A 24529-nucleotide genomic window follows, 5' to 3' on the forward strand; every position below is an offset into this window, starting at 1 on the left:
CACATTACTGCCCCCTATATGTCAAGAGGACAAATAACACCTTTTCTGTTCAAATTGCCAACCCGCCACAGTGGCGTGTGTTGATCAAATTCACCCGCCACTACAAATATTTACCCGCATTTGGCCGGTGGCGGGTGCTAATTTCCACTCCTGCTTAAAACTAGCTGAAAATCTTAATTACAGACATGTTGGTATCTTTAGGAAAACAAGAAAGAACTCAATTTGAAATGTTATTTAAAGCTAGCAGTGCACACTTTACAAGATCCTTTCGTGACAAAAAGTGCAGTCAGGGATGAGCCCCTGCTCAGACCACTGACTGAAATAAATCAGAAGAAAGAGGAGGCAACATCTTTATGACAAAGATAGCACAAAGAGTTTGGCCTCCAGGTTGAGATGCAGGAGAGGATTACACAGAAGAATGATGCTTTTGTAAGAGCTAAAAAGGTCAAGCATTTTGTGAGTTTGTGGAATTCCTCTGCTCTACAGTGACAAAGGATTCAAGTCAAAGCACATTGTTTATGGACTAAATAAATACTCATTTCTTGAGTGCATATCAGTCTCCAAGGTGCAGCTGGTGTGAGTGCAAGCACTTATATTGCCAATGATCTCAGCAAAGTGGCCCAGCATTCAGGAAACACATTTTAAATTAATCACTGAGACTACATACAGCAAAACAGTTATTTATATGGCTTTGCATAGGTCAGTTTGCCTTTGAAAACAAATGAATAGCAGAGTGGGCCTTTAAAGTGATAGATATGATGGGTGTGCGTGCAATGTGAAGCTCAAAAAGAGGATGAAGCAAAGAACAATAAATCATTAAACTGTGGCTTCAAAGCTGCTAAATGTTTCAGATTCTCCAATTCATCTAAAGGAAAGCATGCGACCTCAGCATCAAACTGTCAAACCGTGGCTGTGGGTGGTGATGTGTTCTATTCATAACAGTGAAACTGAGTGAGGTAATGGCATTAAATCTGACATCTGTTTTACGTAAACACTCATAGCAAAAATCAGTGTAAGAGTTGCTTTTTTTAATTACAATTAACCATTCTGAGAAAAATCCTGAAAATATTTGCCCTCTTGCCACTGTAGGTGAGCAAAATCATAAACACAGACATGAGTCATGAATACTAACAACCTATACTGAGTCTTTCCACAACAAAGAGGACAAACTGTGTTTCGAATATCATTTTTGTGGCTACTAATTTACATTTACAGCTGTAGTTTCTCAACTGTAGTCTGAAATGGTAAAAAGTTGACATTGGAAGCTAACTAAAACAAGTCAGAGTAAAACTTTGTCAACATTTTACCATTTTTGTTTTGCATAATGTTAAAGTGAAAAAAGTAGAAAAGAAGAACATTGTTTAAGTTTCGACACCCCACAAGATTTGAGCTCCAGAACAAAGGCTTACTGGGGCATAACGACGCTGTCAAGATGTGGGGAAAAGGAGGCGAACCCAGAGTGCAGACTCATGATGAAAAAAGGAAATCTAATTTATTAAAATAAAAGAATCAAAAACAAAGGCTGACTTGGCAGCAAGAAGAAAACTAAATACAAAAACTGAACAGACATGGGCAGGAGACGAGCAGAACCAGACATCAGGGAAAATAGACAAACAAACCAGTGAATAAGTGGAGGAGATGACCGGGTTTTAAAGACAGAGGGTAATTAGGTGAAGTGGGCACAGGTGAGTGATAACGAGGAGCAGGTGGAGATGGGCGTGGCAGGGAAACAAGTGACTGACTGAGGAGGGGTGAATAATGACAGGAAACAAAGACCCAAGGAACTGAACTAAGACCAGACTAACTGAATAAAATAAACAATAAACTCAAACTGAAACATAAAGACAATAAAAGCAAAAAACCCAAATCCTAACAGATGCTAACTCACCTGCAGATCAGCAACACGCAATTAGAAATTCAAGGTTTAACCAGATCATCTGATTATAGAATTCGATACTATTTTAATTGTTTTCAGCTAAGTATTGGTGATTTTAGAAGTTTTACCTTTCTTTAAAAAGCTTAACCAGAAATAATAACTGCAAAGGAGCAATTATAGCAAAAACGTTTTTTGTTTCTTACACCGCAGGAGTTTAGTCTAATACTTACCACTGTTTTGTCCTTGTTTAAACTGAACTAAATCAAACACTCACAGTCCACTGACCTAAACATTTTCTGTAGCTTTGACTGAAAATTTGTTTCCTAGAAGCCAACAATGACTAAAACAATCTGAACAGGAAACGTATAAAAGCTGCATAACTTTGAATTTGTCAGAGTAGAATTTAATCAGTGAGTTCAGATAAAGAATAAAACTCAAAGAATGAGCTTTTATTGGAGACTGACTAACAGAACTAAACACAACCACACACTTATTAAATAGAAAAATCAAACTGTAAGCCTAATGCCAGTGGCCTTATGGAGGCTGACTGCCATCAACAAACACTCAGAGAAAAAAAGTATCTAGATACTGTCGAGTCAAAGGAATATTCAGTCTGAAGGACAAACAGTATAAATGTAAAGAAATTTCTTACATAACATAAAGTTAACGGTTCTCCTTTACAAAATTAAAAACTTAATTAGAAAATTACTATCAGACATGGTTCATACAACCAATTTGGCTTTTAGCCCATGAATCTTTTTAAAATGAACATTGTCAAGGTGGGGTGAGATCTGCATGGCAGCTTTGGCTGTTTGTTCACAAAACAGAAAAACAAATGTTTGACTTAGATTGAACAGGACGAATAACGTCAGATCAAGGCCAACATATTTGATGCTGCCCAGCCTAAAACAGATCTAAAATTAAAGTTTTCCACTTTTTAGACCCTTAAACTATTTAAACACATCATGTATTTGTAATTGTGACGTTGCAGCACCGTTTCAAGGGCAGAATTCATTGGTGGAAATGATTGTCTAAGTTCAGGGAAACTTCTAAAAACATGTTTTGTGAATAACTATCAGTGCATTTTAAGGATTTTTCGAAGGATTCACTGCCCACATTTTTGTCACACTAAATTCAGTGTTTTTCATTTTTTAATCACAATAGTATCAATGGCTTAAGAGATGCATTGATATAATGACAAACATTCCATCATTTTTTTTTGCAAATATTTGCCAAGCCTCCTCTATCAAGCCTCCACTATTGTGAATAGATTTTATTTGTATTCTTTTTTGTGGTGGCTCAAAGTCAAAATTATATTTTAAGCAGGAATTCCTATTTATCTTTACACTATATTTTCAAGCATCTGTGCACTTCATTTCAATTTTAACAAACAATCCTCTCCAATGTAGTTCTGAAATTAGCCACCATGGGGCCAAATTTGACTTTTTGTTGTGTCTTGACCAATGCAAACACTTAGTTTTATTTCATTTATCAACAAATACCAATGACATGCTGATATTAAAAATACACACTGAATTACAGTTAATTCAAATGTCTTTTTTTTTTCTTGTCAGCACTAAACCAAAATGCATTTCAAACCTGTAGATCTAAACTAAGCCATCAGTTTCTAGTGGAACTGCCTTTTTTACAGATTATAAAGCTCTGGAGCAGACCTCACCTGTACTGACACTGAGTCTGGCTTCATCACTGATATCCTTCCTGGCAGAATTGGATGCAACACAGCAGTAGACACCCTCATCTTCTTTGGTCACCTCCAGAATCTGGAGCACCCCATTGGGAAGGGAAATGAACCTGTCACACAGAGGAGAGCAGGATAGAGGGAGACAACAGAAACAAATGACTCGATGGCCTGAAGCATGAAGCATCCACCTGATCGGCTCTGCTTGGATCCAGCTAGGTTTATCTTCACAAGGCTTAACTTTATTTTCCAGGAATAGGAAAAATGTAACCACTACAGAGACATGACTAGTTGTATGTATAAAACCAGTAGCAAACCCATGAAATATTCTTTTTGAGCATTGAAAATGTCACAAAATGCAGATCATCATTTCTTTTCTTTGACTGAAAAGTTCATCTATATTACTAAGGTTCTCTGTCAGTTTCCATTCAGATCATTTCAGGCAAAACACTTATGACTCATAGAAACATAATCACGAGGACACTGACGATGCATTGTCATTCTGTTTTAATTGCTTTTACCACAACTAACTAATAGGCAATACATGACCATTATTGGTCTTTTGAAAAGGAGGCAAGGCAAAAGGAGGTGGAACAGTAATGAAAAAAAAATAAAGAAAGAGAGTGTATCAGGAAAGGTAATGGCTGCAAACTCAAAAGAGAAAAGACATAAACAAAGAGAAAATCTGGACGCTATGAATGAGGAGAAAATGTACACTGAGAGTTAGCAGGAAAAGAGAAGGACACAGAATAATAGCAACACAGAGACAGAAAAAAGATACATTAAAGCAGGAGCGAACAAAGGAAGAGAAAAGCCACTGATGCATCAGCCATTCTTCGGCTGATGTTACTGAGAGGCCATTAATACTGCCTGGGGCGGCAGAACCGTACCCCACCAATAAGACCTAAGCAGTGAGTTGTTTGCAGGTCATGCAGGGCTACAGCAGTCATTAACAGTTCACTCTGAATAATGAGACTGGAAATAAATTCAAGGGCTTCAGGGCCACAGCAAAATGTCTATATTGTTAGTAGTAAATGAGATTATTTGTGAAAAAGAACAAAGAAAAAAAAAACTCTTAAGGATGCAACTACAGGCTTTATATATTTGTGTTTTTTATTTGCAAGTAAACAGAAAGCTGACGCAGACATTCTTTGTTTTAAGAACTGAGTTTGTTCTTTAAAGTCCTTTTGAGATATTTAGAGAGAGCTATTTTAAAAATAGCTCTGTTCTTTGACTTTTTGCTCAAAACTGTTTTAGACAAAATTCACAAGATTTATTCACTTGATGACTGCATATTTGATGTTTTTGTGTGTATAATGTATAAATGAAGCACGTAGTTGTGAGAAATATAAACTATAAAAATAAATGTGATTTTTTTTTGACTCTCAATGACTTATAAGTGCATGTAAAAGATAATGAACATAAAATAGCTTTTTAAATGACTGATTTTCGTAAACATTTTCAACGTTACTTTCTGAATTACACATAGGTTTCACAGTTAGGTACAAAAGACAGATTATGTAAATCTATTTTTCTTGTTCCTATTCTCATTCTTATTGTATTATACTGCAGTTTTAAATTGACAGAAAGTCAAAAGTAACATAAATAGCTGATAACTCTCCATTGCAACCCTTGTGTTTTCTTTTGTTTTTTTCTAGTGTAAATTTCTGTTTGTAAAATAATATGATAACTGATAGTTTGCAAACTACTTCTGCCACAATTGAGTAATTGCACACCAATAAGCAGTTATACAAGAACCCTTTGGAAAATCTAAATACACATCACCACTAAAAGTTCAAAATAAAAAAAGAGTAATTTTTCTAATTATGTTCAATCACTGAAACTAGGCATGAATGAGCTGAATAAACACGGGAGAGGTTGTTTCATAAAATCCGAAATATTTCCACAGTGATATCTTAGAGATGGAGAATCACATTACTGCAGCTTAAACACCGTAGAGCAGTAGTTTCCATATTTCATTAAACCAAGCTGCAATCACCTCAAAATGAGCTGCCACTTTGAAGGTTAGCATCAACATTCAAAATCTGCTAAGCCTGTTTACATCACTGCAGCATTTATGCGCACAGGGATTCAAAGCATACCTAATGAATTTTGACCCAGATCTTACACCCCAATGAGCAGTGGGTGAGTGACAGTTAAACATATTGTATTCATTAGTTGTGCTTGCAGGAGATTCACATGTCATTAACTGCAATAAAAGTTTGCACATGTTGTCACATTACTGAACAACAGAGAAATATATGTGAACATACTCATAAAAACAAAATACAAGGTGAGTTTACCTTGTCTCATCAGGGATGGCCACTTTGTCTTTTTCCCAAGTTATAACAGGAGCTGGTACTCCTTCGATTTGGCACTCAAAGCGAGCAGAACCCCCAGAGGGCACCGTTTGTGATGACGGCCCCTGATAAAACTGAGACAGACCTAAAGGGTCCAGAGGAAAGATTAACAGGTTATTCACATCAAAACAGTATTGTCCTTGAGAACAGACATGTAGAGGAACCCAACTTAATCAAATTTCAGATTGGTATCTCAACCTTTATTGTTGGCCTCTTTCACAAAACGGTTCGGTGATATAAACACAAAGATAAGCCCATCTTTAGGCTGCTTCTACATCACAAATCGAACCGGCCATGCCCTAAGATGATGTGAGCCTGAACAAATGAAGCTTGAATTGCAGAAGCACAGGAGATATGACATATAACCCAGTGAAGTTCACATGGTGCACCACGCATAGAATATCAATCTAGCTTTTGTAACTGGGTGACCACACAGACTGTCTGTCATCCCTACACCACACTCTCAAGGCTCAATGTTGGATTTTCCATTCATACATTTATTGTTTCGGCCCTGTTACTACCTCCTTTGGCAACTCAGAAGTGTAACAGTTGACTTCAACCACCCATGCCGCATCCATCCTTACAAAAATCACAGAAAGAAGACATCTGACGCCTGAAAGAGTTTCATTAAAGGGGCTTATCACAAACAGGATACAGTTTATAGAATGGTAATCACACATATGTCAGACTATTTATCCTCTTTTCGTCAGAGTCTACATACAAGGACTGCATGAGATTAAAAACGTGATTATAATATTAATGTTGAATACTGAAATGACAACATCGGTTGTGATTAACCCACATTTTCCTGGCTTTTTGTTTTTTTGCTCTGCCATCACAGCAGTTTCTGTGTGTTTGAATGTTTCCACCATTATCATTTAACCAGGCGTGGACATCAGAGCCACTGAAAGTCTATTGAATTGGCAAAATATACCATTAGCATGCAATCAATGAACATATACCACTTGGAAAATAATAGTTCATGATTAATTACAGTCCACGCATTCATTTGCAATACTGACATTACCTGCATTCTGTTTCAGTTTTGTTATTACACTAAATTTAATGTCTTTTTAAAATACAGTTTTTTTTTCTTGTCATTTAGGTAGAGCTCAAATAATAAATTAGTTCACACATTTACACCCAAGGGGAAGGATTCCCTCTGTAGGTAATGGTAAGCAGCAGAGGGCAGCAGGGAGTATGGTCTGTGGGCTTCTAACCTCTTACCCCCCACATGCTGTTGGAAGAAAGAACAAAACAGGCGAACTGTCCCGACCACTTTGCCTGAAGCCCTTACTGAGAAGTAGAGAGTGGGGGAGGATTAATGAAAAGGGAACACAGAAAGAAGACAGAGGAGACAAGCAACAACTGAGAAAATCAGGAAACAAATCATTGAGTCTGCAAAATCCTACGTGATATAACTGGGCTAGACTATACAGCTTGGTGTCATATTCAGCAATGAAATTGCCAAATTCTAAAACTATTATTACGTAAAATTTGTATTCAAGAAAGAAACAATAAAGTCGAGTCACATCAAATTTATTTATTTAGCACTTTTTAGCAACAAGGCGGTTCAAAGTGCTTTGAGCCATCTAAATATACTAGTTGCTTATCAGAAATTCTCATTTCTGTACCACAGTTTCTCCATATGAACATGATTGCACAACTAATTCAAGGCAGGGCTGCATTGTGGCACACTTAGCATTGTTACCTTGCAGCACAAAAGTCCTGGGGTTGACTCATGGCAGGAACTTTTTGGCATGGATTTTGCATTTTCTTCTCATGCATACATGGATTTTCTCTGAGTACTCTAGTTTCTTCACACAGTGCCAAAAAAAAAACGTGTTAGATTAAATGGCAACCCAAAAATGGCCCTAGGTGTGACTGTGAGTGTGAGTGTGAATGGTTGTTTGTCTCTATGTGGACCTGTGATGGACAGGCGACCTGCGCAGGGTGTATCCTGTCTTTTGCCCAATGATGACTGGAGATAAACACCAGCTCCCTGCACAAAATCAACCAGGTAAAAAAAAGGACAACTGGATATTTCAGTCCAAATTTGTGCAAACTGAAAACATGAAAATAGATATGGTATATGTAGCAGAGCTACATATATAAGTTGTTCTTGAACAAGTAAGTCTGACCGTTTTTATATGTTGTAGTTTCCTATAACTTTCTGGAACTCCATGGTAAACAATTGTACAAACTTACAAACCCTTTAAAAAAATGAAACCAAAAAGATTTTACCTTCTTGCTAAACTTTATATTTAAAATGATAAACAACTATTGTGACAATTTTTTATTTTCACAGCCAAACAAATTAACAGTAAGTGGAAATAATCACATTTTGGCCGTATGCCTTGAGCAAGATACTCAAGTCCAGATGACGTTTAAATGAATGCATATAAAATGGGACCCATTTTTAAATGACAAGCATACAATGGAATTAGACAGATTGTTGATTGGGAGAATAAATTAAAAAATCAAGCTAAAATTTTTAACATTTTCTGAGAAAGCTTAATCACATAAGGACCAAAAAAAGTGGTAAGGGAAATTTCTGTAAGAACACAAGAGACAAACTATGTGGGCTTAAAAGTAACTAAATTAAATAAATAAATACATCATGAAATATTTAAATGTAAATGTCCGATTAAATAATTAAATGTACCATTTAAGTATAAATACATTAATAATATACCATTAAACTACAAAATACATAATTAAATAAATAAATGTCTCATTCAAGAAAAGAAGAGACATTTAATTATTAATTATGTATTTCCTATTAATGTTACATTTAATCATTTAATGCTGTATTTAATAATTAAATGGCATACTTAATTATTTAATGGGGCATTTATTCATTTAATAATTTCACAATGTATTTATTTTTTTCTTTTGGTCACTTTTATCCATTCATAGAAAACTAGTTAACTGGTTTGCTAGAAGACAAATATTGCTTTAAGCTGCAAAAAAGGGGAATATGTCTTATGGGGTTAGACTTTGGACAATAAAACTACTGAAGGAAAGAGCTTGACACGAACAAATTTTCTTGTTTTTGAAACAAACTTGTTTATTGTCTTCCTATATCGTACTAAATGTTAGCATTAGCAACAAACAGCCATTTCTGCTGCTCTGAGGGATGAACGTTTCTCTGTGAGTACACAAAGCTCGACACACGTGTGGTAATAGTAACAGAGAGGATCTGATTCATTCAGGAAAAAGCCTGCGCAGTAAGCTTCACATGAGACGTTGATGATTAACCCTTGCTACTTCCACACCTTCCACAGTGTGATACCCCAACTCCCAGAGCCACACATGACGTGTGCCAGCACCTGACAGGATGCCAAACTCACTGAGTGTGGGTGAGTGTGCGCACAGGTGCCGGTCGGAGTGGAGGTGCAGGGCTCCTGTACTTTTAACCTCAGTAATCAGTCCAGCGCCTGCCTCCATGCTTATAGACTCATCGACTCATTAGGTTTGCATTACAGGATCACCATGTGCATCTTGTTTGCGGATGCGTGCACGTGGGGGTGAATGACAGCTGATAAGCAAGAGTGCACAGTAGCAAATGTAAATGAAAGGAGGGGGAGAGGGGCAGAGGGTTGGAAAAAAGGCACTTTGCCCATGCTGCGATGGGACAATGGTGACTGGCTGAACCCCCACCTCTGCTCTTTCAAAGCATAATTATATTAGTCTTTTCCCAGGGCTCGTGATGAAATTCCATGGCAGGTCCCACCGGAAACATGAAGATCACTCTCTCAGACAGTGAAAAGCTGACAGTTCTGAGGTTGGGATGACACACGGGGTAATTTTTAAATGTAGCAGTCCCAGCTAAAGGTCACGTTCCAAGACACAGGAGTCAAAAAAATATGCCCAATTGTTTCCTAGCAACAGGGTATTTCTAAGTTAGGGAAGGTTTTCAGGCATCTGTTTACTCACTTAAAAAAAAAAAGATTAACCCTTCAATGTAATTTAAAGAAATTATTTTTCTCCTCTCTTTAATCCTTCTTTTTCAGTGCTTTTTTTTTTGTTTCGGGCTTGTTTTGACTTTACCCCGACTCTCCCTCTCTGTCTTTGTCTGTCCCTCTTTATGTGCCCCACTCTTCGGCCCCACAGCTATCAGATTGCAGCATTTTTTCCCCTCCCCTTGTGCAAGCAGATAATTCCACCCGTGACCTCTCTGCTGCCCAGCTCTAAGGCTGAGATTGTGAAAGCTCATCAAGCAAACCTCAGGCCTAAACAGATACTGGACAACACATGCAGCTCGATCAGTTTTGACACACATGCAGAAATGCCCTTTAATGCTGACAAATGAAAGCCTTCTACTATTTTCAATAAAAAAAAGTTTCAATGTAGAAATGCCTATATCTTAGATACATTTGAACAGGTGCATCTGACCATAAAAATGTGAGTGGTTTGTGAAAGCTCAAGAATTAGGAAATTTTGAAATTCATCTAAGGTGTCACATGATGAAAAATACTGATTATTCAACATTGCCACCCAGCTTTATTTATATTCTGCAAAAATGCTGAAGACTCTCTATCAATTCTCTCAGGAAAACAAAAGAGCTGCAAACTGGAAAGCCAGAAAACCTATTTATTAAAATTAGTGTTTAAAGAGAATGGAGCGGTTTCCTCAGATGTCTCTCTGCCTCTTAGGCACGTTCTTCCTACATAGATTGTGACAGAGAAAGTGGAGCAGGTGGCTTTTCGAATGTGTTTTCACAGATGTGTTCTCGGCTACTTTTCAATCATGTTCCTGCTTGTGAAGAGACAATTTTCTTTCACAAACAGTTTTGCCATATAGCTGCAAAAACAAGGTCCTCTTTAAGTTGCCTCTGGTTGTTCATAAATCACCAATCAAGCCGCTCACATCCCACAGAGCTGTGCACATTCAATAATGAAACTAGCATCGTGGAACCAAAATAGGCATGGAGTATATTGCGGTGCATGTGTTGCTGGCTGGTCACACAGACCGTCTGTCATCATCATTTCACATCATGAAGCCATGAATTTCGCTTCCTCTTTCATATGAATGGCTCACAAAACATTTCAAGCTGGGACTGAAACACCTTCTGACCATCTCGGTGTGATTTCTGAATGGACCAAGATGGCATGGGGAGTTGAAGCCAACCAAACGCTGTTGTGTCTTTGAGCCGCCAAGTGAGGTAGAAACAGTGCCCACGCGTCTTTAATTCTGTGAAGCTTGATTTATTTCTTTAAGCTCACATCTATGTGGGAGGTGGTCAGCTCGATTAGTGATTTATGAACAGTCAGATGGACTGGCCTTTGCAGTCATGTCTCTGAACTGCTTTGTGAAAGTGCCCATAGTCAACCTGTTACTGCATCTCTTGGCAGCTTAGATGTGTATCAGAAGTGTGTTGACCTCAAACCCCCCTATGACACCTCATTACTTCCACAAATCACACCAAGATGGTCAGAAGGCATCTCAGTCCTGCTTTGAAGTGTTTTGTGAAAGAGGTCTACAGTTAGAAACAAGGGACCCTTTCAACATCACCAATTTTTTTTTGCCTTCTTTGCCTTGTACACTAAAATGACATTTTAAAAACCCTGAAACTGTACTTTCTTTTTAAAATGGGTGTCAGAGTGAAAAAATCTTAAAAATGCCACTTTTGCAAAAACAAAACGTTTTGAAACCTTTTGTCATAGCTCCACCTCTAACCTAACTCCACGACTTGTTTCCTGTTTTTGGTGTAGTTTTTGTAGGAATGTTACGGCTCCACATACAGGGCTGACATAGCCACTAAAATGCTTTGGATCCTTTTCGGTGTTTTCATGTGGATGAAGTCATTTCTAAAAATGATGCTGTGTTTACAAGGATATTTTAAGAAACAACGACAACAAAACAAAGTTTAAGAAAAAAAAAAGTTTCAACATGGACGAGTTCTAATACAGTTTGGTTTTGGCCATTTTCACATTGATCCCCTCTAATTCGCAGCTTCTAAAACCTCAAAAAATATTCACAGATTTACACACACATGCACAATGAATGCCAGTCTTAGTGGTTTCAGAGTTCTAACTTTCACCATTACCTCAAACTCTCTGCAGCTTTTCCACCTTCCCACAATCCAACCAACACCCCCGCTTCTCTTTCCTTTAGTGCTTTTTGTCCCTCAGACAAGAGCTGCTCATAAATAAGCATGTGGCAGCTGACAAAAGAAGGGGCATCCACAGAGAATAGTGTCTCATCTTACACAAAGGTAATGACTAAATAAAGACCGGCACTTAGGAGTGTGGGAGAAAGTGGTCTAGCTGGTGAGACAAAACTGTGACCTGTCCTCTGACGCATCATATCACCACTTTCCTGTTACCTTAACTCATTTCCACAAACCTTTCCTTTTTGTTCAAAACATATGTGTTGTTTAAAAGTGAACCTGATCCCAGGATACTTGTAAACCTTTACAGGACATAAAATCTAATCAAAGCAAGGAACTTGAAGCTGATCATACATGTGTGGTCCAAAAGCTTTGTAGAAACAAATCACTGGATTACTGCAATGAGGGATCAATCTTTAAAGGTTAGAACTATGTTGTGTGAGGCTCTGCATATTTTGTTTTGTTTTGTTTTCCTTATGTTTTTTTTTTCTGATTGAGTTTTGTTTTTTTCTTTTCAGTAATCTTAGTTGTGTATTTGTTGGTTCTTGTAGATCTGTTTTCATTTGTTTCTGGAGTTCTGTTCATAATTGCTGTGGGTTCGGCTCTTGTGGATCTGTTTCGTGTTTTTGTGTTTCTGTTCATGGTTCTTGTGTTTCTATGAGTTCTGTATTCCTGTGTGTTCTTGTAACTCTAGTGTTTCTTTAAATCTGTGTGTTCTGTTCTTGTGGTTCTGGCTTTTTCATGGTTTTGGTAGTTCTGTTTGTCTTCAAGAATTCTGTGTTCATGACCTTCTTGAGTCTTGTTTCGGTGTGATCTGTCTTCACGTGTTTCTGTACTTAGATTTAAATTTAGTCTCTGGTCATGTTCTCATTGGTGAAGCATTGTTGAAGTAATGCACCTGATTCAATGGTTAAATTACTTCTTCATGTTCTGCAGAAGCCTGTTAATCGCCCATTGATTCAAATCAGGTGTGTTGGAGCAGGGAAACAAGTAAAGCATGCAGGATAGTGGCTCTCGAGGACCAGGATTGCCAAGCCCTGAACTAGACCAAAGAAGACAGTTGAGCATGTCAAGTCTGAGATTGGATGTGTGCGTATCATACTTAACTGAGTGGTTAAAGTCTACAATGAATAAAACTACAACTATTTTTAATGTGTCCCATTTAAACCCATACAGACACATTAACATTTGTGCAGTGACACTAGCATTACCTCAAAAAACGTCTAGATGTTTTTGATTAAACTTACTAGGATTACTATGCCCTGGTTACTACCATCATTACTATTATATTTATTATATTATATTAACCCTCCTGAAGCCTTCAAAAGAGAGCGAGAGAGATAAAGAGTGGTAGAGAAGCCCTTGAAGCTTTGGGTCAAATTGACCCGAAGGCCCTGGGAGGGTTAAGCATAGACCTGGGTAAGCTATGGTTGTGATACAACACTTAGATGCAACTACCACTGTAATTTCTGAAGGTAATTTGTGGATCAACCCTGTGATGGACAGGGGACCTGTCCAGGATGTACCCTGCCTCTCACTGCTAGACATAGGCACCAGCTACTCGTGACCTTGAACAGGATCAAGCAGGTTTTAAATGGATGGAAGGAGTTATGGACCACATGGCATGCACAGAAGAATTTTTTTTTTTTTTTTATGACAAGAGTATAGAAACTGCTGTTGTTGTTTTAAGCAGTTCAGTATTACCAGTTAGGGTTGCACAATTTGTGTTAAAAAATCATATTTCTAAATCAATTTCTCTAGGTGTAAACTGAGATCACAAGTCTCTCTCTCTCTCTTTTAACTAGCACTCTAAAAGCAAACAAAAATGGCTATAACTCCAACAATTTCAGAGATACTGAGGTAAAATATAGTGTTGTAATAGCTGAGTCAATCCCAACATATACTCTGAGATTCACACAAGATCTTTGTTTAAAACTTTGCTATGCAAAGTGGTGAGCGATATTCATTCCCTCAAGAAATGCCATTTTAACTTAGGTTTTGACTTTGGTGGCCACCTCTATTTCTTTTAACCAGACAGTACAATGTTGCAAAGTACAGTAAATAGTATCAGACAAAGAGTGAACAAAGACTTTTTCACAGCCAATCTCTACTTTGAGATTTTTTTTTTTAGGTTCTGATGTAGGATTTCATCTCCATTTAATCAGTGATCTGCAAAATTTAGAGAAGCAAACTATTCTTAATTTTGGCTCAATATTTTGCTGCCACAATTTGGAAAAAAAAACAAAAAATAAAATTGACCATTATTTGTCTATAAAAAATTGTACACCTACTTGCTAGCTGCACATTCACAGTCCGGCTGGTCAGTGCTCCGTGGGCGCTGGCGCTCACACAGCTGTAACTCCCCTCCACTTTCTGGGAAGGATCACTGCCTGAGGAAGTGGGTAGCAGATGGAGGGATCCATTGGCCAAAAACTGCACATAGCTGCTCTCCTCCAGTGGCAGCGACTGGCCATCCTTGAGCCAGGTAACATTGAAGGGTGTGTCGCTGGCCCCCAGGTTGCAGTCCAGCAAAAGGGGCAGACCTGGCTCCAAAACTACATGACTGGGCCCAGCACCACAGCTCAGCTCCACTGAAACAAGCTTTTCTGTGAAGAGCAAAACAAACAAAAAGTGTTAACTGAGCTTTGTACCAACACCAGGTTCATTTTTATTTCAAACTCTTACATTTTGTAGCATCTTACTGCAGAAACCTCTTTTTACTCTATGAACACTACCACAGTCCAACAGAGTAAATAGTACACTACTTTTCCACTCATTGATCAACCTTTTTTTTTAACTCTTTCACACATTTTGGCAGTTTATCAAACTGGCTATTTTTGTATGCCTTATCAGTCTCAGCATTTGCCAATTTATTTTTTCAAAGCTGAACTTCAGTAGAGTCAATACTGTTGGCAGCATGGATGAATAAGGATAGTGCATTTCAAAGAGTTCTGGGACAGAAAGAAGACCCTACACAGTGAAGGAGGGGGGTAAGGAGGTCTGGAAATGAGATTGGTGCAACTGCATGAAGAGATAATGAGCTGCTGCAAGATAAGCTCTGCATACAGTCAAAGATATTTCTGGCAGGGAATTTTATGTTGTCACGATTGACTGATTGGTTTGTTATATGACATTAAAATGCCACATTATTGAAATATCAAATTCTAAATGTAAATAAATGCATTTTACATTCATGGTTGAGTGGTATATGTTATACCACACATGAACTTGGACAGCCATTAATATTTTTGTTGTTTATATAATATCCCCACTAAAAAAGTAAAAATGTGCACAATTTTGTATATTCAGACGGACCTTTTTCTTTTGACTGTATATCAGAAAAGAATCCCGTAGAAACATTAAAAACATAACTCAATAAAAGCTACAAAAAAAAAAAACATTTTATTGTGCATGTTTTGGTGAATTAAACTTTCACAGGAACTTTGGCACCTTAAAATGGTTCAGTTTACAAACGCTTCGAATTTTGTTTTCTCAGAAATGCTTGTACTGATTATCTCTTAAATAAAGTTATTTTGAAAACAGCACACAAAGAAATGTTTTGAAAAGAAATCCATGGAAACACAACCTGCACTTCCAGGTTTTTATTTATAATGCATTTGTTTAGCTCGGCAGTGACCTTTGTCTAACACTGACATAGCCATGACTTTGCCTTGTTAGATTAAATGATTTAATTTATTTTTTGACTAAAGTACCCTCACACTGGTAGAGGCTCTTGATGGCATGTGAGCTCTGGAGTGAGTTGTCTTATGTTGCAAACAAATCCTTTTTACATTTAATATTTACTTGGCAGATGGCATTTAAGCGCCACCAGGCTTGAAGGAGCATAAAGTCAAGTATGGGTGCTTAGAAAATGTATTTTTTCTTCATTTTGTCGAAAGAGCCGAAACAGCCTGACCTCAAATATCGACAAACCCGAAGGCTGATTTATGAGCAGCACTCTGAAACTCAGTGACCATTGCTGCTGAATGCAGTTAGAGCGACAATAAACGACTTGAGTGTTGAGTCCCTCTAAAGAAAAAGCCTGCACTTATTTGTAGAACACATTACATTGTAAGGATATAGCTTTAAATATAAAAAAGGTCATTTTGTTTTTGAGAAAACAGCAGGAGGAACTGAGTTGTGCCACTGTATGAACAGCTTTTTCATCAAGAAAATTCAGTGGTTCAAAGTGTGCAAGATTAAAACAAATGTTCAAAGGGATGACTTACATTATAGTGAACTAACATTCAATGCCACCGTGGACATGAACATGAAGAAAAAACAACACACCTGATTCAAAGGAAAGAATTACCCCAGCTGCTTGTTTTTAAATTCTACAAAAACCTGCTAATTACAATCATTTCAACCAGGTGTGATGACGCAGGTAAATATCTAAAACATCTAGACCAGGATGACCAAGATAAATTGTGTTATGTGACAGCCACTGCAGTAAAGACTGTCTCATCAAACTAATTAAATGTCAGTAGATTTCCCAGGCGGTGTGATTATCAAAGCATCATTTTAACTGTGTATTGATTAACGGTATTTTCTGAGTATATAAATAATGTGTATGGATATGAGTTGAGAAAGATGTCCTAATTAGTCATGTGCATGGTTGCTGAATAAATCTGCTACCTGGAATGTTTTAAAGGAAAAAAAAACTCAGATCTTTTGAAATGGTTCTGAGTGAAAAGGTTATGAACATCTTATAACTTGTCTGTTGTAAATGCCTCTTTAAATGACCTCTGTTTGGGGAAACAACTTGTTGATGCAAGGTCAAGACCAGATTTTTGCCATCTTAAAACAACTTCACTCTCAAATATTTCATAGCACTTCAGGGAGAGGGTATTCATATTTGTTTTTTGGGGGGTGGCAGAAATATTATATTCCTGCAGGAAGTGCCTCAGGCTCCACCGAACATGCTACAGAATTAGCAGGAACTGATATACAATTTTTGAGACTGGATTTCTTTTAAGAAAGCAATTCACTTCGGTTCTGGCTCTGCTCAGAATAACCATTAACTGGTACCTGCTAGTTTCTGGTACCCACAACAGGTAAAAAAACTATTGTTGACAAGCTTTTCACAGAACACCACTAGATTTTTTTTTTTTTTTGCTTATCCTTTGAAGAGCTCGGATCATGTTGATATGGTGAAATCTGTGACATTTAAACATCCAGATGAAAATGCTTGATAACAAAAATCATTACTTAGACTTCATATATCTAGCCTATAGTTCCGTGTTACCCAATCCCGGTTCTCAGTGCCCACTGTTTTGAATTTTTTAAATCTGTCCCTGTTACAAAAACCTGAATCAAAAGGCAAAAACACCTCAACAGCTTGTTATTGAGTTCTTCAGAAATCTGATAATTGCATTACTTTAAACCAGGTTTGAAGAAGTGGGGGGCATCTAAAACATACAGGGCACTGTGCCCTGAGGAGCAGGACTAGTAAACATTGCTCTGGTCATACATTAACAGACAACTGCATTGAGTGAATATGACCAAGGGTGAACAGCTATGACGCACAGTTTTTCCTGATAGTGATAGCTGGTCAAATACCTTGATAATGCAAGTTAATCGATATAAACTGTACTTATGTTGACATCTCATTAAATTTTAGTAAGAGTGAACACATCTTATAAAGCCATCTATATACTCTCTCAGTTCCTTTCAGATTAAAGACTCAGTAAAAAAATTGCAGCTAAAAACTCCTGTTAGAAAGTAAGTTAAGAATATTCTTTGTAAATCTTTACAAGCACCTAGCTGCCCACATGCAGAGTTAACTGCACTAATGACTGAAAGTTTAAGAACCCTGTTCAATATTTCTACATAAATATAACCATCATTAGATTATGTGTTCCTCTCACAGAAGTACATTCTTGCACACACACACACATGCACACAGAGGCAGATTTCTTTCAGCTTGTCTTTCTCTGTCATCGGATTAATTAAGTTAATGGGAGATGGAATTTTTTTTCCTTGATTAAATGAGGCCTGATCTCCCACCATCACCTCCTGATGAAGAGTAACGCTGATTGAGGCAGCTGCAAAGCACTTTGGCAAATGCAACACACGTCCACTGTGGAAACACAACACTGTGAACACACGCTGACACACATGCATCAAAAAGATTCACCTCATTCAAACAGAAACACATGTTGAACATAGTCAAACATGACCATGACCACTTATGTGTGTAAACTCTCACAGATTACCTCCGCAGCTCCTTGCTTCCTCTTTTCTATTTAAAGTAATCAGGTCTCCTTAAGTCATTAAAATGTTTGCTGCCATTTCCCAGCTTACTGCCAAGAACTTCCCTTCATGAAAGATGGTTGTGATCCTTTATTGATTCTTGCTGTCATAATTCTAAAAAAAAAAGGAAATCTCCTTTGATTTTTTTTTTTACATTTTATCTATTGTAAAACAAATTTTTCAATAAAATAAAACTTAATATTAGAATCCAGCTTTAAAATGTTACTGAGGCCAATTTTGATCGATGTGTAGCAGGATCTAACATTGTTTACAGGAGAAGGTGAGCTTTATCACCTATTTCAAGCAGCATTGATGATATCTAGAAATGTAACATCCACATCTGTACCTGAAACTCTGGCATGGCCTAGTTTTGTAGCTATCAAAGAATGCACACAAGCAGAATAGTCATATCCGCGAACAAAATACACTGACACATAGATGTATTCACTGCCTACACGGTAACTAAAAGTGTCTCATGGGGAAGCAATGCAGTGAAGAAGAGAGGATCTGTGAATTGCCCATTTGGACATTTGCTTGTACAAGTAGGATCTGCCAAAAAGAGAAGCGTAGAATATTAGAGGCAGCTGAGTGGTCCAACTGACTCGAGTAAATGAAGTTTATAGCTTACGCCAAGTGGAGAGAGGACAGTAATTCAATAAAGCAGAAGGACTGAAACAATCAAAATATGAATGATATACAAAAACAATCTCAATCTGGTGATTGGAGCCGAATAATACGCACAACTCCTGCAACCCTAACAAGGGACTGGAGAGGAAGTGAAAGAACTACAGTAAGTCATGGTCATAAAATGATTACTACTCTGATTAATGGGTGTGCAAAATGGAAATTCCTTGCAAGCCATTCAACAGATTTTTGAGATTGGATCAAAATGTTACTGTTTAAAAAAGGGTTTAGAGATATACTGTATTATTAACAAATTCTATGTTTGCTTAAAAATGATCGCAGATCTTTACGGACTGACAATGTTTGCATTTACACTCTGCAAAACATTTCAGGATGCGACAGATGACCAAACTCGCGCGGCTACGATCGAGAGAGTTTTAAAATTCAATTGAACGAAAGCAGCAAAACAGGACAGCAGACAGTCTGGAGCAGAACAATCACAAAAGTCCACATAAGCAGCGATAAACAGATTGTTTCGTACATCTGCTAAATTGACTATGCAGCAGTAGATAATTGATTTGATTTGCTCCCGGATGATGTTAGCACAATACTGTGCATGAATGTTTGGAAAACCTGACTTGTTTCTAACCAACCTCAAGTCTTGATTGTTGTTTCGTTTTAAAAGGTGCATATTCTTGTAACTCAATTACATCACACCACTGAAAACAAGATAAAATCACAGGCATAGACCTTGCTTATGCCTGACTGTAGCCAAGAACTTCCCTGTGTGAATAAATCAATAATCTCAAACCACAGTTGTGATAATCTAAGCAAGCAGTCAGCAATAAACCCTGTGGGGAAACAGAGACTCTCAGGTTTCAGTGTGCAAATGGAGATTTCTGTGTAACAACAAGAAACAGAGGCACAGTGACAGATGCATCTTACTACTGTCTAAATATTTAGTAGATATTTGATCTCATTTCAAATATTGCTTTGTGTATTTGGTAGTTTCGATAAAATTACACTGCTCTGCATAAGCCTTGAGTCACTACTAATTTGTTCATCTTTTGCAATTTTTTTTTTCATATTATAAGGCATTAGACCTGCTGGCAATATTTTAAAGTGACCTTGAGCGATAGTTAGCCAAGCATTCAGAAAGCCTTTCAAAGTTTTTCAAAAATAGCGAAGATGACAGGTACAAAATTGTAATTTTGCACAGACAAGCTGATTCCTAAAGTGATATTAGAGAGAAAAAAATTCTACAAATTGACATTTGTAATCTCAAAAAGAAAGAGAAACAGGAAACTGGACATGTACAGCATAGAATAAAACTGAACAAAGGCAGTAAGTCTGACAAACTATCTAAAACATAAATTCACTATTTAAAATTCATAAGAAATAGTTAAAAAAACATAACAAAGACCTGGAAGAGGTACAACAGGGTCTACAGTCTATTAAAACATGGTGGCGGCTATCATAGCTGTGACTGTGTATCTGGTGGTGTTAGGATCTTGTCAAACAGTTGGACAAACTCCATTTTTGCCTTGTATGATCACTGGACTTATTTCCCATTTTCCTAGAAAAAATAGAAAAAAATTTAAGCATGGCTTAGACAGACATAGTCACCCTGGGCAGTAAATCTTAGATTGCTTGGGTGGCAAATTGGCAAATGTCTAATACTTAAGCAATGCTATAGAGGTCTGAGAAGCCCCGATGAAGCTGGAAGTCACTCAACCCTGTAACAGCTGTCGTGTCAATTGTTAGCCGCTCCAGCTGTGTTTCCGCCCACGTTAATGCACCCGAGTTTTTCTCACACCAAGTCATGGCTAGAAACACGTCACTTTACCGAGCAAAGGCTTATACAATAAATCAACGGTTTTAGCAAAGTTTACTCAAACATCTGTTTAAGTTAATCATACCCCAGTCTAATAGAATTGTATTTATTTTCCCATAACCAAAAAGTATCCAATTAATATTCAGTTACATTACAAATATACACAAACATATACATGACAAGAAGTAAAAAGAACTAAAAAAGTTATTCACTTAGCAGTAACCTGTAAATAAATTATATTTAAAAAGGGTTCAACAAATTATATTAGTCATTAATTTCTGGAGAAAGATGGCACTAATTTGGGGAATGTATTCACTGATAAAGAACCATACTTAAAAACATTTTTGGAAAAAAATGTGTTTCTTCAAAAACTTGGCATTATTTTCATTTTTGATTTAATGGCTTTACATCTGACAGCAAATGACATTTTCAAACAGACTTTAGTGAGTACTTTCAATTATTTATTACTTTGCTACGAAAAATGTTATTGCTGTAGTCAAAACTTTCTCATAACTTGCTTGGTCAGATTATCATAAAAAATAAAACGTGCTCAATTTACTGTCTTGAATAACAAAGAAAAACATTAAAATGTTATATGCTGACAGCTAAAGTCAATACATTTAGATTATTTTGATCTGAATACAGTGAATAGAAATTTAATTATCAAAAAATTAATGCATATTCATCTCCAAAGACCGTAAACAAGTAATCAAATAATTGTGTAAAATGGGTTCTAAACTCATAAGCAAGACTTGCATTTTGTATGCTCTCTACCTGCCCTTGAACTTTCCAGTCTTGCGTCATAAAGTCATCTGCTGTCAAATGGGGGCTCTAAAGGTCAGTTTTTCCATGAAATAATATTTAAGCATGTTTGTCTGCACTCAAAATGAAGGGGTTTCTTTCCTATGTTTTCTCAGACATAGTAAAGAAAAGAAATTTGGGGATGTTGTGAGCTAAACATGAGACCAGAATGGAGAACAGGGGATAAAGACTGAGTTAATTGAATTGTAAAGATTGTATCTCATGCCTCAATCCCAGTGTACAGTGTTCGTTCATTTCAGTCAAGCCTCCTCCAATCACAAGGGAGCTTCGTTGCATGCAGGGCCTCCACATGACCATGTCAAGTGCCATATGCGCTTGCATGAGTCAACACAGCCAACAATAAAACTGACATGAGTGTTACAAAAGAGATCCAAATCAGAAAAGGTTTTCCTCATAACTAAGCACATTAAGCCTACAGGAAGTGGCTGGTGAAAGTGATGAACAAATTTGAATCTGGTTAGGTAATTGGGTTTTAGACTACGCACATTTATATCAGAGGCAGAGAGACAAAACATGAGTTGGACATTTCAAAAACACTGCATTTTTCCCAATGATAGCTTTAAATGTGAATGAAGTTTAAATTAAAATCTTCTCTTGCTAGGATCATGGTTGAGCATCTCACATAATGTCAGAATGACAAATAAGACTGCCATCTGCCACTGCTTGTTTTATGCAGAGGAAGGACTCTGATCAGGCTTTACATTTTATAATCAGAGCAGGATTCTCATTGAGGACATTTTTCATCAGAGGATAAGAGTTGTGCTGTGATCTTTGAATAACATACTGCATTTGAATGAGAATGAGGAGGGTGTTTACATAATATTAAAGGTTATTAAGGTTATTAAAGTGCTTCTTCAATGTGTGCCTTTTGTGGTGTAGAGTTTTGTAAAATATTAAACTACTATTTAAGTGCAGCTTTACACTGAATTCCTAGGAGACTGTCTCCCACTAGAGCACACAGAATATGCTGTAACTTCACAAACAACCCACTTCTGCTCATTTACACAAGCACCTTTAGTGTAACTGTGCTCTTACGTGACCAGGCAGAGGAGGAGAGGAGAAGACTGCAGGCTAGTTAGGCAAGTAAGTGAGTGAAGCCAGGCTGCGGATGTTTTCACAAAGGCACACACACACACAGGCAAAATCATCGAAGCAAAAGCTCACATGAGTGTCCCACACAGCCAATAGGACTGTTATTTTGCCTTGAAATGACCTCAGACCTGGTTGTAAATATCAGTATTCTGCATACCTCCTCTAGTGAATCTCCGCAAGGGTTAAAATTAAATCGTGTAAAAAACTAATTACATAGCTTGGGAAACCTGACCAAGTGAGCCAGTGCTGTGAAATAACAATAGGTGGCAATATCCTGGAATTAAAGTACTTACAACCTCAAAGAGCCAAACTTAATCACATTCCATCTCTATGCAAATGAGGTGAACTGTAAAACGTTTAAGTAAGGTACAACGTTGCAGTGTGTGTGAAAAATTCTGTTTGTTTTTCAGTTTAGTGTTCGTAAATTTTAGATCACTTCTTCTTCATGACAACTCAAAGGTCTCTGAGGTTATATTACCGCACACACAGAACCTTGAGTCTTATGTCTACTCTTTGGCCTCCACTATTTTATCACAGTAGCCCCGTAGAATAGAACAAACACAGGCTCTATGGAGCCGTATGTGTTTTCAATGTGTTATATATCTATAATAGTTATAATAAACAGATGAAACATTACCAGAGTCTCGACACACAGCTACAGTTTTCCTCACATTTTTGTGCACTGGTTGAGCCTATTCAAGGCAAAAATAAGTGTTTTATTCTAGTAGAAAAAAAAATACTGTTTGCATATTTAACTGCACCGCAAAAGAACAGAACAGACTATAAGTCATGTGCATTTAAAAAAAGCTGAAGCATTTCTCAGCAAATATTATATACACACAAAAACTTCAATGCGATTTAAAGTGGCTGAAGTTCAGAGTCATGGATGGACAGAAGCCCATTTCAACAATCAGAAAGTGTCAGAGAGGGGGTACGCCCTGAACAGATGAGTAATTATGCAAATGTTGCTGTGCTAACGTTTACGTGCCAGCATACCAAAATGACTGATAATGAAAAATATGTGGCCATTTTGTTAGACTTATTTTTTTCCATTTTGAGTGTTTAGCCAAAGCCTGAGCTTTTCTGCGTCCCCTCGGTGGCAGATGCAAATCAAATGGGGCTAAACAGCACTGTGATTGGGTTAGATGATGCTCATGATGCTCAAACCACTACAGCATTACAAAGATCTTTTCTCGCTCCACTGATTTCTGTATTCCTCCACTGAGCACACATATTACTTGTGCTTAATGTTTTAGAAACTGTATGTTTGGCAAATCACAAATGAAGCTAGCAGTGTTATACAAAATGGCACTTCCCCTAAAAACAGAAAGACGGTTACAAGATCGAGCAGTTCGCTGCCATCATTTGCCACTGTTGGCAACTGAAGGACAAATTGGTGCCTCTGACCTCAGTTTCTTTCTGCTTAGATTATTTTTTTTTTCCTTTTTTTCAAAAATTCATAATGTAGAAAATCTGGTTTGGTTTATTTTTTTTTAAAAACAACTTTTTAAATAATTTATCGGAGATAATCATAAATAAATTTATGTACCAGGATGATTACTAAACTAGTCAACAAGATTTTATTTTCACACAGTTTGAGGAGCCCCCACACAGCTGACTTCAAACATCCATTAAAAAATAATAATTACAATGTTTTGAGTAACCCTAAAGAGCAAATCATTAAAATTCATAAGTTCAAAATCAAACCTAAAGCTTTTTTTTTCTTTTTTTTCTTTTTGTTTTTAAAGCAACTGCTGGTGAGCTTGACAACATTTTTCTGGCTGCGTGAATAGAGGACACCATCAAAAACAACATATTGATTCCACAAATATACCCAGATGAAACTCAGCCCAGT

The 24529-nt window shown here is 37.2% G+C and overlaps 1 protein-coding gene across 1 annotated transcript in view; it reads right to left on the bottom strand.

The window, feature by feature from the left end:
* The window catches only part of igdcc4 (immunoglobulin superfamily, DCC subclass, member 4), a 46780-nt gene that overhangs the window by 16266 nt on the left and 5985 nt on the right, over positions 1-24529 (bottom strand). Inside the window, exons 2-4 of the mRNA XM_017423646.3 lie at positions 14342-14656; positions 5879-6020; positions 3555-3688 (exon numbers count right to left, since the gene is read on the bottom strand). Coding sequence (XP_017279135.1) covers positions 3555-3688; positions 5879-6020; positions 14342-14656 — 591 coding nt within the window. The remainder of the gene's footprint in view (positions 1-3554; positions 3689-5878; positions 6021-14341; positions 14657-24529) is intronic.

This window comes from Kryptolebias marmoratus, linkage group LG15 (assembly GCF_001649575.2).
Source record: "Kryptolebias marmoratus isolate JLee-2015 linkage group LG15, ASM164957v2, whole genome shotgun sequence".
Taxonomy (NCBI): domain Eukaryota; kingdom Metazoa; phylum Chordata; class Actinopteri; order Cyprinodontiformes; family Rivulidae; genus Kryptolebias; species Kryptolebias marmoratus.